This window comes from Fistularia commersonii, chromosome 25, assembly GCF_037954325.1.
Source record: "Fistularia commersonii isolate RoL2024-O1a breed Wild chromosome 25, RoL_Fcom_v1.0, whole genome shotgun sequence".
In the NCBI taxonomy this organism is placed as follows: Eukaryota; Metazoa; Chordata; class Actinopteri; order Syngnathiformes; family Fistulariidae; genus Fistularia; species Fistularia commersonii.
The window spans coordinates 7,037,740-7,058,718 of NC_141308.1; the positions used below are offsets into that span (position 1 = coordinate 7,037,740).

At 40.0% G+C, this 20,979-nt stretch overlaps 1 protein-coding gene across 2 annotated transcripts; it reads right to left on the bottom strand.

Annotated features, from left to right (window-relative positions):
- Window positions 1-214: 214 nt before the first annotated feature.
- Window positions 215-19,092, bottom strand: LOC147219018 (rap guanine nucleotide exchange factor 4-like). 2 transcript variants are annotated; one of them, XM_086172875.1, is made up of 30 exons: window positions 18,947-19,092; window positions 14,860-15,002; window positions 13,942-14,030; window positions 12,928-13,074; window positions 9,883-9,955; window positions 9,525-9,577; window positions 8,289-8,395; window positions 8,029-8,150; window positions 7,522-7,705; window positions 7,097-7,181; window positions 6,931-6,991; window positions 6,770-6,846; window positions 6,119-6,265; window positions 5,761-5,855; window positions 5,527-5,612; window positions 4,977-5,055; window positions 4,185-4,335; window positions 4,015-4,103; window positions 3,876-3,903; window positions 3,718-3,793; window positions 3,256-3,402; window positions 3,063-3,160; window positions 2,797-2,922; window positions 2,107-2,285; window positions 1,161-1,251; window positions 1,020-1,070; window positions 846-933; window positions 692-756; window positions 537-591; window positions 215-427 (listed from the first exon to the last, which is right to left on the bottom strand). In XM_086172875.1, exons 1-30 carry the CDS (start codon window positions 19,012-19,014, stop codon window positions 300-302), a joined length of 2,988 nt encoding a protein of 995 aa, XP_086029001.1. In that variant the 5' UTR covers window positions 19,015-19,092; the 3' UTR covers window positions 215-299. The 2 variants fall into 2 exon arrangements, with proteins under 2 accessions (XP_086029001.1, XP_086029002.1); XM_086172876.1 differs by lacking the exons at window positions 12,928-13,074; window positions 13,942-14,030; window positions 14,860-15,002; window positions 18,947-19,092 and adding an exon at window positions 10,626-10,737.
- Between the last annotated feature and the right edge of the window lie 1,887 nt (window positions 19,093-20,979).

Below are 20,979 nucleotides of genomic sequence, written 5' to 3' on the forward strand. Positions count from 1 at the left end.
TCTATCTCACAGGTCCCAAACATTAACAACTAGCATGACGTAAATCCTCAGTCTGGATACTGAGACACAGCTAACAGAGCAGTTAAACAGCTTCAGTTCTGTCCAGTAAGATGAGGCTTTTCATGGCACAGTATCAGTCCTTTATCTGCAGTCAACAATAGTTTAAAGTCAATGATTGTTGTGATTTGCTACTAATTGTCCACTTATTTTGAGGTTTTTGTTTCATCTTTTTTTTTGTTGTCTGAGTACAGAGTATGTTTTTGTTGAAGAGAAGGCGATGACGGTAGAAAGTTTGGGCCTCATGTCCGCCGAGGCTCCAGTTTGTAGGAGAGCTGCGTCAGAGCCCTCTGGTTGTCGACCACACAGAGCTTCCTTACATAGCCCCGTACCTCTGCTTGATTCTTATTGGGCTGGCAAATGTCAGGATCTAACGGTGACACAGGAGAAATAATAAGAGGGGGGGTTTTCCTGTAAACAATTACAATCTGTTTTGGATTCATCTTAACAATTAAAAATTAAATAATATACCAACTTACTGAAAGCTTGGCTTCTACAGTGCCTCACTTGCCGAATGGTGTTCGCTATAATTCTCTGATAAAATTAGAAAATATTTTTCATCAAACTGAGTAACGTCTATTCCATGAAAACTCACAAATTATAAAAATGTCTTAAAAGGTGTATTGTAACTTACCATTTTCTCAAAATTGACCATGTTGTCAATATATGTCTTGTTGCCCTCATGTGTAAATGTCATATCTGCAAATAAATTTATCAGGTTTAATAACTTGCACATTAATCCTGAAGTCCACGCAGTGAGCATTCTCTCCAGAAGAAGAATCGAGTACCTTTTAGAAGTAGGGGCATAAAGGGGATGATTGGTGGTTCCAGTTTGGTAACAGTGAGTCTATAAGACCGATGGTTTCTTGACGGGTCCTGACATTAAACATATCACCAGTATCATCATCAGTGACAACGTTTTCACCATAATGTATCTCATTTACCTTCGCCATGTAACTCACCATCATGCTCTCAAACTCAGCGTAGAATTTCTTAAACTTGGTGGGAAGTTTCTAAAGAAAATACCAGTTGTTGAAGGAACATTCAAAGTTGTAAACTGAAGGTGCAGAAAGATCTAGGATAATGTTTTCATCGAGAATTACCTCCCATGTCTGGCTCAATCTGCTGACTGCAGGGTTGCTCATCCCCATAATGATGGCAAAGAATGAATTCAGATTTTTAAATTCCCGACAGCTGCAGACAAGAACACACATTCACACAAGAGGAGGTGAAAACGCTTTAAGAATCTGACAAAAATGGGAGGAAGTAGAAAATTTCTTGGACTGTCTGGAATAATTTCCAATATTGTGCTTCTGTGCCACTTGGAGCCTTTAGAACCCAATAATTCAAACATTTAGACGGTGGGTTGTAAATTAGTGGATTAACGGTTTCTGTTTTACGGACAACTTTGACAAACTTTCTAAATGAGGAACTGCTAACTTAAATATATTCTCAATAATGCACATCAATTCATATCAACTTGAATCAACTTCAATCACCTTGAAATATTCAAAAGTAAAACAAATGACAAAGATGAAAAAATGAAACTGTCAGTTGTGAATATGGACAGTGATGTTAGCTCTTTCAGTGCTTGGCTCCACAGTGTTTACTTTTAATTTCAGGGAAAGCAGTTAGCTCCAAAATCCCTGTAATTGTGGCTGACAAGAGCATATAAAAGATTAAAAGATCTGTAACTATCAGCCTATGTGGAACTATGCATTGGCACTGAAACAGTGTCAAATGATATCAAATGTCTATCTTGGATATAGCACTTGAGCCAGCAAACTAGTATGGGCCTACGTAAAATAAAATAAATAATAAGAAAAAAAAAATGAATCAATTATAATCAAGTGTTTAAGTCCAACAGATTAATGCAAAAGTACCTCGATGTTTATCATAAACTATATTGAAATAAAACAATTCAAAATATTGATGAAAAAAGCCTTGTGCTAAACTATTTTGACTTGCTCAAAAACAACAGTTGTTATGTGGATCTGTAGATGTCTAGCTGTATTTCTGATGCAACATTTCCCAGCAGATCACACTCACTGTGCAGCAATCTTGATGAACTTCTTAAGGAGTTGAACCCTCTTACTTAGCTGCCCACAGAGACACACTTCTGTCACCACCCACAGCTGAACCTGGTTGAACCTTCGCAGGAACAGGTCCAAGTTAGCTGTTGTTCTTCTAAAGCTATGACGGCCAAACGTGTGGTAGAGAAGCTCGTGCTAGACAGGGGAGAACATGAAAGCAGCTCAGATATCCCTACGTCTTAATATCAAGCATTAATATGAATCCCCTCAGATATATGACGCCTCTAAAAGACATTATCCTCGGTTTAATGTCATTAAATCATTCTGATTAAGACTATTAAATGCTTAAAGAAGTTAAATCCATTTTGATGTGACAAACTTGTAACCGCTAAGGTTTACTTTGGGTAATTTACTAATTTGGTTGTTCCAAAGCAATTCTTCAGGCACGTTTAAACACAGCAATTAAAATTTTGTGTGGAATAAAACAAAGTGATGATCGCGATTCATAGCAAACCATTGTATATTTGTTTTGCAAAGTACTTTTTAATGATTAGGAGTTTTAGACCAATTAGAAAACAACATTGCTATTACAGAAGTTACTTCTTGAATTTGCAACCAAAACACTCCTGTTTTATATTTTTACATCATTGCAAATCGTTTTTTAACCATGTATGCAAATATGTATATGCACATACATGTGCAGTACCTCATGTACACAGCTGAAGAGTTCCCAATCAAACATTGTCATTTGATAAGCAAGATCCTTGGAACTCATTAGCTCAAAAGTAGACATGGAGCCAGCAGAGGGCCCCTCCTGGTCTGGAAGAGGAGTCTGAAAGACAGTTCCAAAAATACACACTTTTTAAATATAAATTCAGACAAAGTCTCAACCATGTCAAAGCAACAATATATTCAAATAATGAAGTTCTATGTTCCTTAATGTAAGTTTGTTTCTTGTGCACCATATCTTACCAGGCTGCTGAGTTGCTCTCGAGCGCAGGCAAATAATCGACCATTGATGCTCAGAGTAGAAAACACTGACACATCATTTGGCTTCAGGATTTGTTTTTCTGTAATGTGATTGGCCAGGTTTAAGTTTGAGGATCAAGTTTTGATTCCTACAATGCAACTGATAAAGTTTCACTGCTAAAATATGTCATCTTACCACAGGCAGAGTTGAGGTGGATAAGCAGGAGCTCATCAGTGGTACCGAGTTTGTCCGACACGGCACTGATCACTTCTCTTCCTGATGCAGCAACAGGAACTCGTATCGTACTGTATGTGTGGTCACTGCAGAACACCTTCAGTAGGACTTGCAAACAAATAGAACAGGAAAATACCAAAATTAAAATTAGTTACTTCATTTGTAAAACATGATCTGCAATGTCCTTTGACCGAAAGACTTGGGAGTCAGTGGTCAGGCTTGCAACATCTGAGATGTGTAAATACTTAAAACAAAAATTCACAATGTGAACCTGAACAACACAAGGATGATTTGGCTTCTTCAGCTACATTGTCATTTATGGCTGAAAAATGCCAAAATGAATCAGCTAGCACACATACACACACGCACGCGCGCGCGCGCGCGCACACACACACACACACACACACACACAAACACACTTACTGTCATCTTGATTGCGAATGGCTTGTTTCTTCTGCAGCCTTTCCTCTCCATTGCTGAACTGTCTTATTAAGGTCTTCTGTGGAATTCATCAATAGGTACGTGAGGTGAGTGTGCATGTCATTATAATTGAGCATTATGATTTCAACCTCTCCACATACCTTTTTTGTAGATTTGCCTTCCTCTGAACTACAAAATAAAATGGATAAAGCAAAGAAACAGCAGAATACAGTTATTCCAATAAACTTGTGGTGTAAATTATGTAGAACACCTTTAATGTGAGGGTCCTAAATGACATACTGTAGTTTGACAACTTTCTCCAGGTCAGGAACCAAGTCTTTCAAGGCTCTGAGCATCCGTGAATCATTTGATAAGCTTCCATACAACTCCTGAGGAAAAACACACGAGTATAATTGCTACAATCTGTTGACCAAGAGGAGCTATACCATGTTAGGTCTCATCACACTCACCTCCAGGAAAGAAATTGCAGCCGGCTCCTCCTGTAGGAAGTACGTGTGTGTGTTAGCCCAGCGTAGGGCCAGGATTAGAGCCCGCCTCTTACTGTTGAGCGCATACTCCAACCTGTCCTGTTCCGAGCCAGGCGGTGACGCCGCATGGTAGGTACATGCAAGGTTAAAGAAAATTTTATAAAAAAAAAAAACTAATGCCAGGTAGCAACCAACCAATTTTACCAAAGCACTGGTAAAATTCTGGTTGTTTTGGGGATAGTATGTTATATTTATTTATTTTTTGTTGTTTTTTTGTTTGTTTTTGATAGAGCTTTATAGAGCACCATCATAATTATTTCAGCTCTTTGGCAGTATATCAAACAATCTATTAAACTGAAAACTAGGCCAGCTCTCTGATCTTCTACGGCTCCAAATCTTGACCACCTCATCAGAATTTGGTACAACAATGGAAAAAAACTTTACCCACAGGACTTGCGTTGTCTAACTGGAACTCTGCCATCCTTGTGCCACAACAACTCAATAAGAAGTCACGGTTACGGATAACGACATGTTACTTTAGTGTGAAGGGCGATGAGCACTTGCTGAGTAATTCATTACTACTAAATGACCAAATGCTGCATCAGCTCTTCAAATCTGCTCATGGGCAATGCCTAAAATAAGATCCTGTCAGGGCCACTGTTCAAGTGTGCAGTACATTATTTTTGACCTGGTACACAAAATAAATAAATACAATGAAGAAAATGCCATTGACCAAGGTGGACAAAGGAGGGGAAAGAAATGCAGAAAGGATATTGTGCCATAAGCAGAGGACACAGCTGGCTGTTCGGCATGAAGACACAGTGCATGAGGACAAAATCATCCACTGCTGGGTCTAACATACGATGGAAAGAAAAAGAATTTTGAATGTGTTAATCCTGCAAGGACCAAGTTTAAAAATGAAGAATGGAGAGGAACATTGCAAGGTAATGTAGTTCAATGTATAAGCCAACATTTTTCAATACATAAATGGCGTAAATGGCATAAATGACAGCCTTGAATATTCCATCCACTCATAACATTGACATTTTTGTCAAAGGTTTTTCAAAAAAATTATGACTCTTGAATCATGTAATATTAAAATGTATTCTATTTACTGAATTAATCTTAATTTTATCTGACTGCAAATAAAATTACTCGTTTCCTTGTAGTAAACTAAGAAAGATTATTTTTGTACTTGGAATACCTGCCTAATCAAGTTATCCTGACTGTGATTATGAAGATTTCAGTTTATTTCAACTACCAACTTTTCAATATAAAATAGATCGTCCAAGTTACATTATATATTGTCGATCTTTTTAGCTACCCGGTTCACTGTGATGAATGTCCATTCTCATTGTCTCGAGGAAATGCTCCAGAATTTTCTCTGGTGTTCCTGATATCACAGTATACCTGCAAACAGCAAAAGACAGTAAATCCCTAACTTGATAAACAAACAGCCACACTTTCAGGGTGTGGCAAAAGTAAGGTTCAAAACTGTTACATATACTGTAGACTTTTAAGAACCATGTGTGATAAATGATTAATTCAAACTCTGTACTTAATGCTTCCCAAGGTTGAGGCCCGTGGACTCTTTTCTAACACCAGCACAGCTTGTTCATGCTCTTTCAAACGGACTGTGTTGGCCTCCACATCCTACAAACAAATAAAACAAATGAGAAAGTCAACAACATTCCATTATCAATGACAACTGAGAAATTAAGAATTTGACACGTAACCAAACTCATCTGCCACAAGAGGGAGACATCCACTTCACATGTTTTATAAAAGGTTAGTACAGTATATAGTATTTGTAATAATCCAAACAAACAATTCTGGTGCATTCTGTGTGAAATGTTATTGCACCAATACCTATATCCATTCAAATCATGATGAATGTCCTGGTCCAGGATTCTTACCCTGAGTATCCTGTTGAAATCTTCCTTGTCTACGCGAAGGAAGTGGCAGTTGTCCTCTCTGAGGACGATGGAGGCAGCGCGAGGTGAATCTGTAACCAAGGCCAACTTCCCAAAGTCATCACCCTCATGGAGAGTACAAACCACTCCCTGACACGCAGACACAAACATGATTGCATGCATGAGCAAATACGCAACGAGATACAAGCACATCCAGGCACAAACAAATTTCATTAGTCCTTGTGAATCACAGAGAAAATCTGAAAGGTGCAGGAGAGATAGAATGACTCATCAATGACTCCACAGAATGCATGTATATATTTTCATGTGTCATAAACAGATGGGCTCCCATAAAAAGCCACCTATCTTCATGTGCATTTAAAGGATGTTGTGGTGTGAATTTTGTAATATGCAAAAATAAGCCCTTAAGCTTTTAACCATTAGTGATGAGTCATGGTTAGAGAGGCAGAGTTTGCCAAACTCCACTGCTGGTGTTTTCCAGCCCACAGGGAGGTTACTGCTTGTCTGCTTTATATATTTAGTTTACATTGTAAATTGTTAAAAATATGTGAAATATCCTCATTCGAACCAGATGAAAAAAGACAGTTAATCTGTCATGAATGCTAATGCACACAGATGCACCCACAACCATACCTTGCCATAGATAACCACATTAACAGAGCCCTTTTGGATGATGTACCATGATGTGCCCTCTTCTCCTTGGTTGAACACTGAAAACCACACAAAACAAACATATATCACGTCTCCAGACATCATCAAAACAAGTATTTATTCTAATCAAAGTAAAGACCTACACACGGTTCCAGCTTTTGCATGTGACTCAAAGATCACAACACTTGCCAGTTCCCTCTTCACCTAGAAACAAGTACACGGACCTCAGGTCATAAGGGAATGTGTTTCTGGAGTACCCTAAGCCCCATCTTTCAAAAATATTTGGAGCGGGAAAGTGGCTTGACTCACAGTGTTAGAGAGGTGTGCTAAGGCCTTGATGTGAAGCAGCTCATCATAGATGATCTCTAGGTCATCTCCTGTCCTCTGACCAGGCCTACAGACACAGAGCTTAGTCAGATTTAACTCACCATGAGGATTTGTATGCATGCTTTTCATTTACACGGTCACATCCTAAATCGTATTATTCTGTCACATGCTTAAATGCTCTATGTCTGAAAAATAGGCGTAGAGAAGAAATTGTTCAAATCATTTTCATATGCAATGACATTTTTCTGTGAATTAGTTTGAAAAAAGTAGAACGTAGACATTTGAGATGGGCTTGCTTAATTACCTTATAGGATAATAGTTTAAAGAAACCTCTTTAAAAGAGAGCTACCAGTTCATTGCACGCTCAATGTAACATAAACAACGTTCAAATATTGCACATTACTGACGATTTCCTGAGGATCATACGCAGCAGTGCGTCAGGGCCAATCTGAGCGAGGAAAAGGATGGTCTCTGGCAGCTCTTCTTCACTCTCCCTCTTTTCTTCCTCACTAGGCAATGGTGTGTCCTCTTCCTCATCATCCAGAAAACGGTAGAAGAGGTACTTATCTTGGAAGCCCAGCTCCTTGTCCACTGCAGAGCAGAAAAGCATAAGCCATCATTACCCAGTTCTACAATCATTTATGGCTGCCTTTTTAAGACTTCTCTATGGAAATTGCCAGCGATATGTTTTATGTTCATGCATTAATTTCCTCTCTTGCATTCATCATGAAAGAGGTGCACATACAGGAAAACCCAAACCCAGTCTTGTTTCCTTTTTAAAGTATAAATCAAAACACACATAATAAAGTATACATGGAGATATTTTTTCTTTGTATTGTCTGTTATAAATTATAATTTAGGAATTTTAACTAAAAGTACATAGGTTAATTATAATAAGCCAAAATGTTAGATACCATGATTAAGCACCCCTTCTTCTAAAAGTGCCTGCCACATCCCAACTGCATGGGACCGAGTGAGAACACAAGCACTCTGCAGCACAAGCCAGTCCACCAACTCCGTGCCTACACAGCACTGTCTGCAAAGTACACATTGAGACACTATAATCAGATTTGTAACAATCCATTTTTCATAAAACCTCTCCATGGTTATCTGCATGGTTTTGCACATAATTCATTTTGATGAAATCCACAATTCTAGACAAACATTCTCTTACCTATATGTCTTAAGATGGTACTTTCTGTCTCTAATCATGTGTGGGGCTCTGGACAAGATGGCATTACGGAGAACCTTCCCTGCTCTCTGCAGCTTCTCTGAGGGAACCTACAGAATATAAGAAGTTGTGGAGCTGTTTGACAACTCAAATTCAAAAGCAATTACAGGTAATACACAAGGCACAAATAACCTATATTATTTAAATATGTATATATATATATTTTGGTTTTTAACTATACATTTTCTGTAAGGACAGAAAAGCCAGCAGTGTATACTGGCAGAATTCAACCAGTATCCAATCATTATTTCACATCTCCAATCCAATGAGTCACAGCCTGGACTAGAATCTTCTGGATAAACATACTACGGATTGAAGACACTTTTTAGTCCCTCTGCCAGCCAAATAACTTCACACAGGAAATATGCATCATAATTGGATAAAAAAGACACAGAGCACAAAGGAATTGAAACTGTCTGCAGAAAGAGAGAAAACAGTTGCAGAATATCTGTGACAAACAACAGACTGAGGAAACCCATAACAAAGTAACTGTCCTCATAAACTGGTTGTAAAAAACATGCCGCTTCAAGAAACGCAGAGAGAGAGAGAGAGAGGGCGCAGGGGGGTGACAACACCTGCATCTCAGGCAGAGAAATAGGACAGATGTGTATACATTTACAAGGTTGCTGCTCAGAACAACAAAAGAAAGCATGCTAATTTGGCAGATGGGATCTTTCTTCTATTTGCATGCATTAGCATAACTACAGAGGACTACAGCTGTGAGTCATCTCTCACAGAACACACACATCCAAAATTCAAGTTCATTCACAAACATAAAAGAATGCCGTTTTCTATAAAACAACCAACAGCATACTCATCATATTTCATCTTTTTTTGTCTTTCTTCCAATTAAGTAGTCTTTGATTTCCTACAGTGTAAAGTAAGATTCACGACTGGTCATCCAATATTAGGTTTCAGGGTCTCATCATGTGCCCATAGATGCTCAGGTATCTACACTGGGAGAGGTGACTTGAAATTCACATCCAGAGTGAATGTGCCAAACTGTATCTGGAGAGACTTTAATACATTTATACTGTGTGTACCCTATAGAAGAAAACATTTCAACAAACATATTGGCAGTGTTTAATAATGGCTAAGGGCTTCTATATTTTCTTTCCCCCTGAAATGAGTCCTGCAAAAGCCATAAGATCAAAACAACAAGGTGCCGAGGGTGTTTACCTTGTGAGTTTTATTTGCAGAGTCTGAGTTCATGTTGTCTTTGTCTGTGAGTCCTGGGGAAAGAAAACATTTTTTCAGATTTTGGCAGGGCAGAGACAAATTTCAGTTTGCAATCATCAAACTGCTTCCTACTTATTTGTTAGCTGTTTGAAAAAAAAGATCCATACATCGGAAAAAAGGCAAGAGCAAATTTCTTAAAAAATAATTATTTTAAAATTAATTTAATTCTGCACTCTTCTCAGTGCTTTGTTACTTTATTTACCAGTCAATGTAGACCTCAAGCCTGGTTGAGTAATGAGCCACATAAGTAACAGTTCATTAACAGTGTGTGTATGTGTGCGTGTAAGTGTGTACTCACTGTCATTATTGGATCCACTCTCCATAGCTCCATAAGGAGGGGCCAAAAGTCCAGCCAGACTCTGACGATACTTCTGCAGATCCACAGACACACACACACACACACACACACACACACACACACACACACACACACACACATCATATATCATATAAGACCATAACTAATATTTTTGTAGCGATAATTTTTACATTTTTTTTCTCTTTGTTCATTTAACACAGTCTTCATTTTGAAGATACACACACAAACACACACACATACACACACATACACACACAGCAAGTGCTCCTCAAAACAAAGCCCTTTATACAACCAGATCATTTACATGCACAACAACTAACATCACACAAACAAATACACACACAAACAGGAGCATTTATAGCAGGGAAAACCGTGTCAGTGAGTACAGATGCTCTTCTTCCAGCTGTTAATGACAACAAACCATGCTGCATTAAAACCGAACATTTCTCCGATATGCAATATCTACCACTACTCTTTTGCAACATTACTACAAATAAACTCACGTCTTCAGGAGGGCTACAAAGAGTAAGCATATACAAGCAGAAACGCTAAGCACACGCACACAGACACACACGCACACACACACACACAAACACACGCACCCACACACACACACAATGACAAAATTTACCAAAATATCGGAACCAACGATCAATACAGATAGACCCTGACCAGGGCATACAATGATAATGCTGGAAAATGGCCATTCCAGTCAGACTCACCTGAAGTAACACACACACAGCTGCCTAATACCAGATAGACTGATACCTCAGAGAGCTCCCCTTTGCTCCTTTACAACTCACAACCCTCCCTGGAAAGCATCCTGCTCAGATCGAGCTGCCCTCTCGCATTCTGTCATTCTTCTCTTCTCACAGAGTCATCACACTCTTTGTCACTCTCGTCCTCCCACTGTGATCAAGCCAAAAACTCAACCACTTTCTCTCACAGGTTACCAGGGTGATATGTCTCCGTAGGGCTGAGCTACTCTAGTGGTCGAGGAGGGAAAGGGAAACAAAGGAACAGAGGAAAAGAAAAAGGGGGTGAGGATGGAGCGGGAGGAAAGCAGGAGGAAAGGAAAAAGGCTGGCAAAAGACACAACACAGCCAACGGAAGAGAGCGGAAGTGGGCAAGAGAAATGTAGAGCAAGTGAAAGGGACAGAGGAGTAAATGGCCCCCACATTTTAGACCCCACAAAACCAGACAACCAGCCGAAACTGTTTAATATATTGCTCATTCATACACATCTGACCAAAAGAACCGGCCGTTTTACATTTACATCCTGTTTATTCATCTCACTTTAATCCTACCATCAAACACATGACTGCATTCATCCTCAATCTTTCTAGTCCTAACCGCAGATAAGCATGTGCACACAAATGAGTCCATGCACACACAAAACATGAAACACAAGGATCCTTTTACTATGAGCTGAATGAGATTCAAGGGAGAACAACCTCAGGCTATGTTTTCTACGTTATGTCTACTGTCCTTAAAATAGGCAGCTGAGAGGGTGACAGAGTGCACTTAGTTGACAAACAAACACTACAAGCTCAATAGTACAATAGCACACATGCTTTACAAACCAATTATTGTCTTATCTCATTCAGGGGATGCATCACTGCTGTAAATCAAATTTGTGCTCACTCAACTCATAGTGATAATAACATGAATAATAATTAGTTTTGCTCTGAGAGGATACGGCGAGCACAAACAGTATTTCTGCAGAGCTCTACTTTGAATATCAGCAAGTTCTACCTTTTTTAACTGGTAAAAAAGCAACAAAAATCTCCATGATGAACATTTTAGGGAACATAAATTAATGTAAATGTCACAACCTTTCTTTAATCAAACTGTTCCCGATCAGTAGAGTACTAAAGCTTCAAATACGCTAGTCTACAATCAGACCAAAATAAATAAATAAAAAATTCAGAGTTAAACCACAGAGCAGATATACGTAGTCTCTTGGTAATTTTTTATCAAGCTTTTTATCAAGACGTACTCTCTGAGAAGAGCCTGAACAAGGAGGCCACAGAAAGGCGACTACAGTTTTGCAAACCTGTCCTGGGTCCGAAGCCATGTTATAAACTCTCGATCCCAAATTAAGTTTGCAGTGATTTATACAAACGGCACATTTTCATATGCTGGTAGGTGAAGTAAAACATTTTCCCCTTTTCTTTGACTTTATCTTGACTTTGTTAATCAAGGATAGCACACTGCATTTTTTACTGATTTTATTAATAGAACATATTCATGAGGTCAACAAATGGGTCAACAAAATAGGATTGATGCTTGTATGTCTGTTAATTCTCATTATACATACTTCCACTTATAACCGATTACATTTCAAAATCACTCTGTGTAGCCCAAACATTTCCTAAGTACCAGCTTATCCATAAGAATCGGAATTTTTATAGTTTGTTCATTAATCCATCATCCAGAGGAATAACACTGTCTAACACACTGTCTTTACATGATCCTAATGCAAAAATGATAATACATTTTGCGTTCTTAGTGATTCTCTGTTCATGATAATACTGAAGAATGCTTCAAATTTTTTACACACATACACATATATACATATATATACAAACACACAGACATATATATATATACACACACACATATATTTTTTATATATATATATATATATACGCATACACACACACACACACATACATACATACATATATATAGACACATATACAAATATATGTAAAATAAAAGAGAGTATAAATACAAGGATCCAAAGCTTAAAATATCCTCATTAAAAAAAACGTATATACATTTATATATATATATATATATATATAACCAGATGAGCTCCCTTGTGTGTACATCACGAGGGGGCAAGGAATTTGAGGCCTTGGTAGACAGCCCTCTTGTGGTTCAAGAGACAATTGCAATAGACAATTGGCCACTTCATTGCAAGAAGTAAAAGTTTTTCCAAGATAAATACTGTATAGTGTGCAAGCAAAATGGTGATCACTCTGAATCCAGCTAATAAACACTAAATGACTATCTCACCTCCCAAAGGCTCTTAAACTCTCTCTGTTCAATCCGGAGCAGCTCACTGGTTTCTCTACTGACAATGGTCGCATGTCGTGGTGTGTTGTCCAGGATGGACTCTCCGAACGCTGTGCCAATCCCCAGAGTGCAGATAGTGACAGCATCCTTAACACATGGAAACACAATATTTATTCCTCACCAAACGCTCATTGGAGAACAAATGTAGTGGGTAATTCTGATGATGAGCCATTCTTGTCATAACATATTTCATAAACGTAAATTACTACACCAAACTAATTTGTGTGAATGTGAACGGTCGGATGTGGGAAGCTGACAAATTTATATATATGAGAAACCAACACATTTTATGCAAAATTCACCACTTCAGGTGGTGGAAATGAACAGCCAGAGGCTAGTCATCACATGGATCACAGAAAGAGATACATGATGTCTATCAAGTCACCAATATATTATGTATGCTATTAAAACCTTTTCAATTGTCTAAACTGACATTTCAAATATAGATAGAGAAAGTAGGCCACCAACAGCACTTAAGGGCTACATAAATGAAAAGGCTATTGTACCATTTTTTTCATCTTTCACAGGGAATAAATCCCACCCTCTCCCTCTCCCCCTCCCTCTCTCTAACCCCCTTCTCTCTCTTTCTCCTCTCCAATGTCATTTCTCTGCCTCTATCTTTACTGAATAATTCTTTTTCACACTCATTCTAAAATGGTGTAGCAGTAACCATGACCCTCAAAGGACTTGTTTTTTCGACTGTGCAGCTTTACTCTGGTACACCAAGCAGCATGATGCATGAACTAATGTGCAACAACAATGTCAGCATCCAAGACCGATATGCCAGAGTACTTCTCTGGCTTGAGAGGCACTTTGCAATTATTTTCAACCCTCTCAGACAATTTTTTGATGTTCCCCAAGAGTTATGCAAGTTGCGGCCGTAAAAAACACAGCATCTTCAAATCACATACACAAGAAATTATGAAAAATCTTAACATGAATAGAAGATCTTACCTGGTGGTTGGCGGTTTCAGACACTTTTACATCTAAAGAACCAGACAGAACAGCATACCAGCTGGTGCCAATGTCTCCCTGTCGAAACACTGTTGATAACATAAATACATTAGGGACAGTTTAGATCTACGGTTCTCATACTAGGTTCTGGGGACCCTAAGGTTGAACTTTTGGGTTCACTAGATAATTTGCAATCCATTTTTAAAGTGTTTAAAGGTTAAAAAAAGCTCACAACTATGAAAAATTTAAAGAATAATTCTTATTGCATTCATGGGTAAAATTGTGTTAAAAATTTTTAATTGGCATGAGGATTATGGGGGGGGCCCCTGCCAAATTATCTTCCCTGTAAGATAAGATGTAAGATGTATCCCTGAACCAAAGAGATTTGAGTACCACTGGTTTAGACACCTGCTCAACACATCTGTCCACTTATCATCATCATCAGATACGTCATATTCATCAGATTATTATATATTAACATTCCAATTCATTCTTAAACTACCTATATTCCTATTGTATTAACTTTTTAAAGGGAAGAATTTCAAATTTAGTTTTGAGACAGTCGGTAGCGTCCACCTGGAGGCTCAGAATGGAAACAGCTTTGCTGTATTTCATTCTGATACCTTTGGGCTTATGACAGTTGATCAAACAAAGCCTATTCCAAAATGACACCTTGGTATAAATAGGTTTTATCTAGAATAATATTTCTTGCCTTAGACTCTCAGGTATGTTTCTATCTGCCATTCAGTGTGTCTCTGCAAGAAGGGATTAAATGCCATTTATTTTCCTTCAAAGCAGTCTAAAGAAAAAGCGAAGACTGCAACATTACCACTTTAATGTGGCGTAAAAGAGAGCCCGCCTCTTTAATCCAAGTGTTGTTTATGGTTATGAATCTGCGAGTGATTCTTTTATACATACATGTGATGCCTTTCTCCAAGCATTCATAGAAGGCACAGGCACAGATCTGGAGTAAGAGTGGAGGTGGAAACCTGTGGAAGGCTTTTACTTCTCTCAGTCTGGTCAGAATAATATCCACATCCTCTCCTGAGCGTTCCGAAGGCCTGGACAGAGACCAGACAAGAAAAGGGAATTGTAATGTAAGAATTCCCAATATAATGATTCCAACTGTCTATGATTATCTTTATCAGGGTTGATTTGCAACACATTGTCAATCCACAGAAAAGGCACTGGCAAGAAAAATGGCTAAGCGATAGGCAGAAAATAATGATGAGCTCCATTTTTTAATATCCTGCACTATTAGTCAACCATAGCCAAACAGCTGGCATTTTTGACGAATGAGTGATTACATCTGGACATTTCCTGAACAATTCTTGCCATGGTGATCTTCTTTGAAATTCTATTTGGGTCACAGCTCAGACATACCTTTCCATCCTACAAATGAAACATCTTGCAGGCTACAAATCTATTCACAAAGAAAAGATCAGCAGCATCACAAGGATTGTGACTCGGAATAAATACCAGAAAGAAGGGGAGAAAAAAAAATGTGCATGTGTGTGTAAATGTGTATGCGAACAAGCTTGCTTCTTTGTTGTAGCTGGTGTCAAAGCAATAACAGTTGAGCACTGCAGGCGCCACCTAAAGCTTTGACCCCCCCAAAATGTGACAGTAAAAAACCTAATCGGTGTGGCTTCTTTTTCAAATGCAGTTAAAATCTCAATGTGCATGCATACAAGCACGTACGCACACACTGACAGAAGCATATCTTTGCTTCCGCGCAAGCACAAAGACAGAATAATGCAAAAGGTTGATCTGAGAGCTTAAACATTCTGTTCTACAGCAGGCTTGTAGTAGTGTAACAGTCTGGAGCCAAAACACCTCCAATTATAAAAAAAAAAAAAAACTGCAGTTAGTGTTATTCATTCATTTATTTGCCTACAGTGGTGACTCACTCTTGTATGTGTTCCAGTGTGTGTGTGTGTGTGTGTGTGTGCAGGTTCATACGGAATTGTTAATGCACTGTGGTCTTCTTCCATTACAGACAGGAGGCTGTCTATCAACTACCCTCTTTTAGCTACTTCCTCCTCCCTTGCTCCGAGCATTATCCTCTGTTTTTTCCCTTCTGCTAATCATTCCTCTCATCTCAATGTTTGTCCCTACCTCTCTCCTCTTACCACTTGCCTGTTTCTGACTGAAACATCGAAGACTGATTGAAAAAAATAACCTAATATTTTAAGTGGTCCATTTTCTCTCCTCCATTTCTGGTGCGGTCAATTTTTCCTCTAGCCATTAAGTCTCAACACTCGCACAACCTCACTTACTCTCATCCCATTATTCCATGCTTTGAAAGTGCTCAGGCAGTGATAACTGCTGCTTTTCCCCCACATGCACAACATAGTGATAAACACACACATATTTGAGTCACTGAGCGATGGTCTGCCCTGTCTTCGCAGAAAGGTACTCCCAGACAGAGCGCAAAACATTTTCCAGTCCCACATCTGCCACAAGCTTTGGGATATTACGGGCTGGTCTTAGCCCCCCCACCCCCACCCCCTTTAGTTGTCTCTGACTCATCCTCCCATCACCCACCTCTTCCTGCCGCTGAAGAGGCCGTCATTGTATCGACAGAGCAACATATACGAGTAGGATGGGATAATGATTTAGACATTTGGACTCCTGCACACTGCAATAGGGAGAGACAAGGACGTGGACAGTGTAGGGTTGAGTGCATCACCCCACTATCACCCTTCACCTATCCATCTACAGTGAAACGGTTAGGATCTGTCAGTCGCCTTTTCTCTTGTTCTTTTTCTGTCATTGCCTTGCTCCTGGTTGTGCCATGTCTGTCCAAGGGAATCTGAATCCTCCCGTTAGTGTGAGACAGATGTGACCTGAGAGCTCTTCACCTTGCTTCATTTTCCCTCTATCTCTGCTGTAAACCCCCCTCTGCTCTCCCACACAAATAATGGCAACACGTGTATTCTTGCACAAACATAGGATTTATTGGTCAAATGAAAATGAAAAATATGTTGGAAAGAACATTGTTGCAGGTAACAAATTGTCAAATAGCCAAAACTCAATCTCCCTAAACTACGTAACTATTTCATTATGCAAGAGTCACTTTCGTTAACTTTAAGTTCATACGTAACTAAGGACATATACAAAACACAAAAAAGAATTACCAAAAAAAATGTGAAAAATGAATCTCCATTTAATCTCCAATTAATCTTTAGTGGGATAACTTCAATTTCATGCCCCTAAACATGCAGTATTTCAGAATGCTATGACATTGTAATTCTGGCCAAATAAGGTTAATCTCTGCTCTAAACTTGTCATTTCCAAGTGTTAGAAGTTCCCCTATGTGTCCATTTCCCTTCAGGACAGAATATCAAACTCTCAACGGCATCTGGACTGGACTTTGTGCGTGTTAACAAGACCATCTATGACACACTCAGGGCGACGCTTTACAAAACAAATCAGATCTTATCTACCATACTTCACACTCAGCGGCCATAAATGTCTGTAGACAGATTTATTAGTCACAGTCTTATCTTAACCTCTGTATTTCCTTCAATGTTTCTTTCCTCCCCTCCATTTATTCTTCTCATGCACCCATCAACAGTTATCAAGGATGAAAGCTCCAAAGGACGCACACTCATCCACACACACACACACACACACACACACACACACACACACACACACACACACACACACACACACACACACACACACACACACACACACACACACACACACGTCTGGATATTGATTTAATAAGAGGAGCATTACTGAGGAGCACTTAGTGCTATACAATAAGATCCTGTCACAATCTAATCCGATCCAGACTGCTTTGTTGGACACTCATCAGTTATTCTATGTAGTTGGATGCTGGTTAAACACCTTTCTCTCAAAAAAAGTCTTGAAAGTATCGTGATGATCTGGATTACAATGATTTATATGATAATAAGATCATATCACGTTTGACACATACACCTGCAAATGAAGCAATTAAGTTCAATTCATTATGGAAATGAATTGAATGAAAACTATGACCCTTTCATTACAAGTTCGTGATAAGGACAAGAGCAAAGAGAAATAATAACGCAACTGGTTACTTCTCCAGCAATGCCAGTGATGATACAATGAGCTCTAGCACTAGATAGGAATGAATCCTACTTTAGGTGGGGATGAGAAGATGGTTGATTCACGTTGCTCTTGGTAACGTGATGATGTTTCGCACTGAGGTGTGTACAGTACGTGTGGGCGTAGGAACTGTGGGGTGCCTGGCATTTTATATCTTGTCTCAGGTGGCAACTGTATCTCTTTCGGTGGTTTGCTGTTTATTTGTTGATACTTAGTAGACAATTTCCCTCGTTAGATATTAGTTTTCATCACCTTCCATCACTGGTAGGGTAAAGCTTTTTTTTTCCCAATGCCAGGTAAATTTTAAAATCTGGATTGGGCCGCGGCGATAATTAAAAACATGTTGAAAATGCCGGTGTAGTTCCATTATTCTAAGCAGATAACGCACAGCCACGAACAACAGCATTGTTGCGGAAAGGCATGAAACCACGGCGTGACCTGCCTCCGAGCCTTTCGCGACGTGAAAACCCGTACATCACAGAACCGTACATGCCACGGGGGTTTTCATAGCGTAGACCGTGAATCACCGTGGGATTTAAGAGGACGGACATAAAAACCATGTGCGTCCAGTCAGCCATCTATCACAGCCTGTGCGGCGCGGAGACATCCCGGTGAACCGCGAAGCCACCAACGCCTTTTTGACCGAGGATACACAAAAGCTTGTTACCTTATCTTTATTACAGACTATAGTATGATGCACTGCAGCCCTTTGAAATCAGGACGTCACAACGCTAACAGCGCGTATTCATTTACCGCTCCTTTAATAAACCGCGTGGTGGAAAAAACAAGGCGCATCGTGTCATGATGGCACACACGCTACACATGCGGCGATCGCCGGCGCGATCGATCACGTTGAACGGGAGGCGATCGGTGAAGTGTGTCGCAGGGCGCGTTCACCCACCGTTTATCCAGGCAGCAGATCCACTCCGCCGACGGAGACAAACTGGGGGACGTCTGCACCGCGACCATCTTTCCCGGCCGTGTGTTGATAGAAGCTGCGATGCTGCCGGAGGCTTCCCGGCTGTCAAAGGGTGGTTGATGGAGGCTCCGGCAGCGCCCCCTCCTCCTCCTTCTCCTCCTCCTCCTCCTTCTCCTCCTCCTCCCCTCCGTTTCAAGCTGCCTCACACAGCCTCAGACTGCTGCTGCCGTCGTCCTGGCATGCGGATGACTGGTGTCAGTCTGCCGTAATGGGCCTTCTGGGGGCACGGAAACAGCAATGCAATCCGCGGATGACGGTATTTTTCTGCAGTTACCACATGACATTTGGTATGAACTGCTCAAGTTTAGGGTCTGTTGCCTCACTAATAGGTCACCTACACTGTGTGGACAAGCACCACACTGGATTCCCGAGTCGTGACCCCGACATAAACTTGCAATCTCTGTCACCTTATGGGGGCAGCTGAAGTTAGATGTGTCGCTGTGGAGCAGAAGTCCAATGCTGTAAGTGATGTGTGGCACCACACTGAGTTTCAAAAGACCTTGATGTTTAATCATAAGTGAAATTATGTCAAGTCCACACGAGTAAATAGATAACTGTTAAGTGGCCAGCATTCCAGGTTTAGGCGACAAATCTGTAGCACAGCTGCCAGAGAAATCAACTAATTTCAAATTTTTTGTTATGTATTTTTTTCAGCCCCCACACCTTTCTACAATCAAGATGTTTTCCAGTGAGTTCGTAACAAGTGAGCCTATCACAATCAATAATTTGGGGTGGGGCAGGACTTCAATCATAAGTGAGGTATAAAAAAAAAAAAAAAAATGCCATACTGAATCAGACACGCACCAAACACTTTCTATAGGACATCGTGCCTACAATGATCCGAGCAATGACATTCCGCAGCCTGCATCCAGCAGGGATGTTGCTGGATTCTGTATGTCTCCAACAAAAGAGAGTATATGGCAAAGGTTTGGACCACAGCATGAGGGAGGATTACTGGCTTGGGAATTAAAGCACACAAGGCATTAGAAGACAAGACTAACTACACTGAGAGGATTGTTGCGTTAATGAAAAGTACTATTTAAAAAAAAAAAAAAAAAAAGAGAGAGAGAAGCAGAGATATGGACAAGCACTGACAAAATGAATGCACTGGTAAGTTTAAGGCAGCAAAGAGGTAAGGCAGACAGTATTGGCCAACCGAAATACAGGCCCTATTTTGGGCATATGCTTACTGGTTATGGTTATACAGTAAGTCTTTTTCTGGTTCTGGTGGTGACTCTGTCCTGGTTGTGTGGAGGGTGCACATGGGCCTTTGTCCTTCAGGTGAAGGTGGACCGCGGAGTCCTGTCCTGAAGTGAGCGCCATCCAGATGGCACAACACAGGGGAGATTCGCACATCTGTACCCCCCGAACAACCAAGAATGATTCACCATCAAAACCAGCCCTCGGTAACTTCGACATGAGCCTCTGCTCATGTGATCCAACAGGTTACACTTCTCTGTCTAGCTTTACTTTTTCACATTCCCATCCAGGTAATCCCACAAAAGTTGCTCCTTTGTCCCCAACGAACGACACCCCATTAGCATAACAACCCCCTTAGACCTAGTTTCTGCCGATCAACTCATACATTTACGTAACAAGCCACCGTGACCTAGACCCGACCAAAACCCTGGCAGTTATATTCAGAAACTCCCCACAGATCATTAGAACTGAAGAAGCCTCTTGGATGAGGGATGAAACATCTTCAAGTGAGGAAATTCAAGTCCAGTTGCCACAACAAGAACATTTTGACAATAATTGGAGTATGGAGTATGAGCATTACAAAAAGGAGGGACACCTGTGTTGCAGAGTTGAGAGGACTATTACGAATCAGGCCAGGTTAATGAAAGCAATTTGCAAACTTTGACTGCTCAAGGAGATTATGGCTTACAAATTCCAGATTAATTTGCGAGAGGACTCCCATGTGCTTATTCATGGGTCACAAGGAACATTTGATT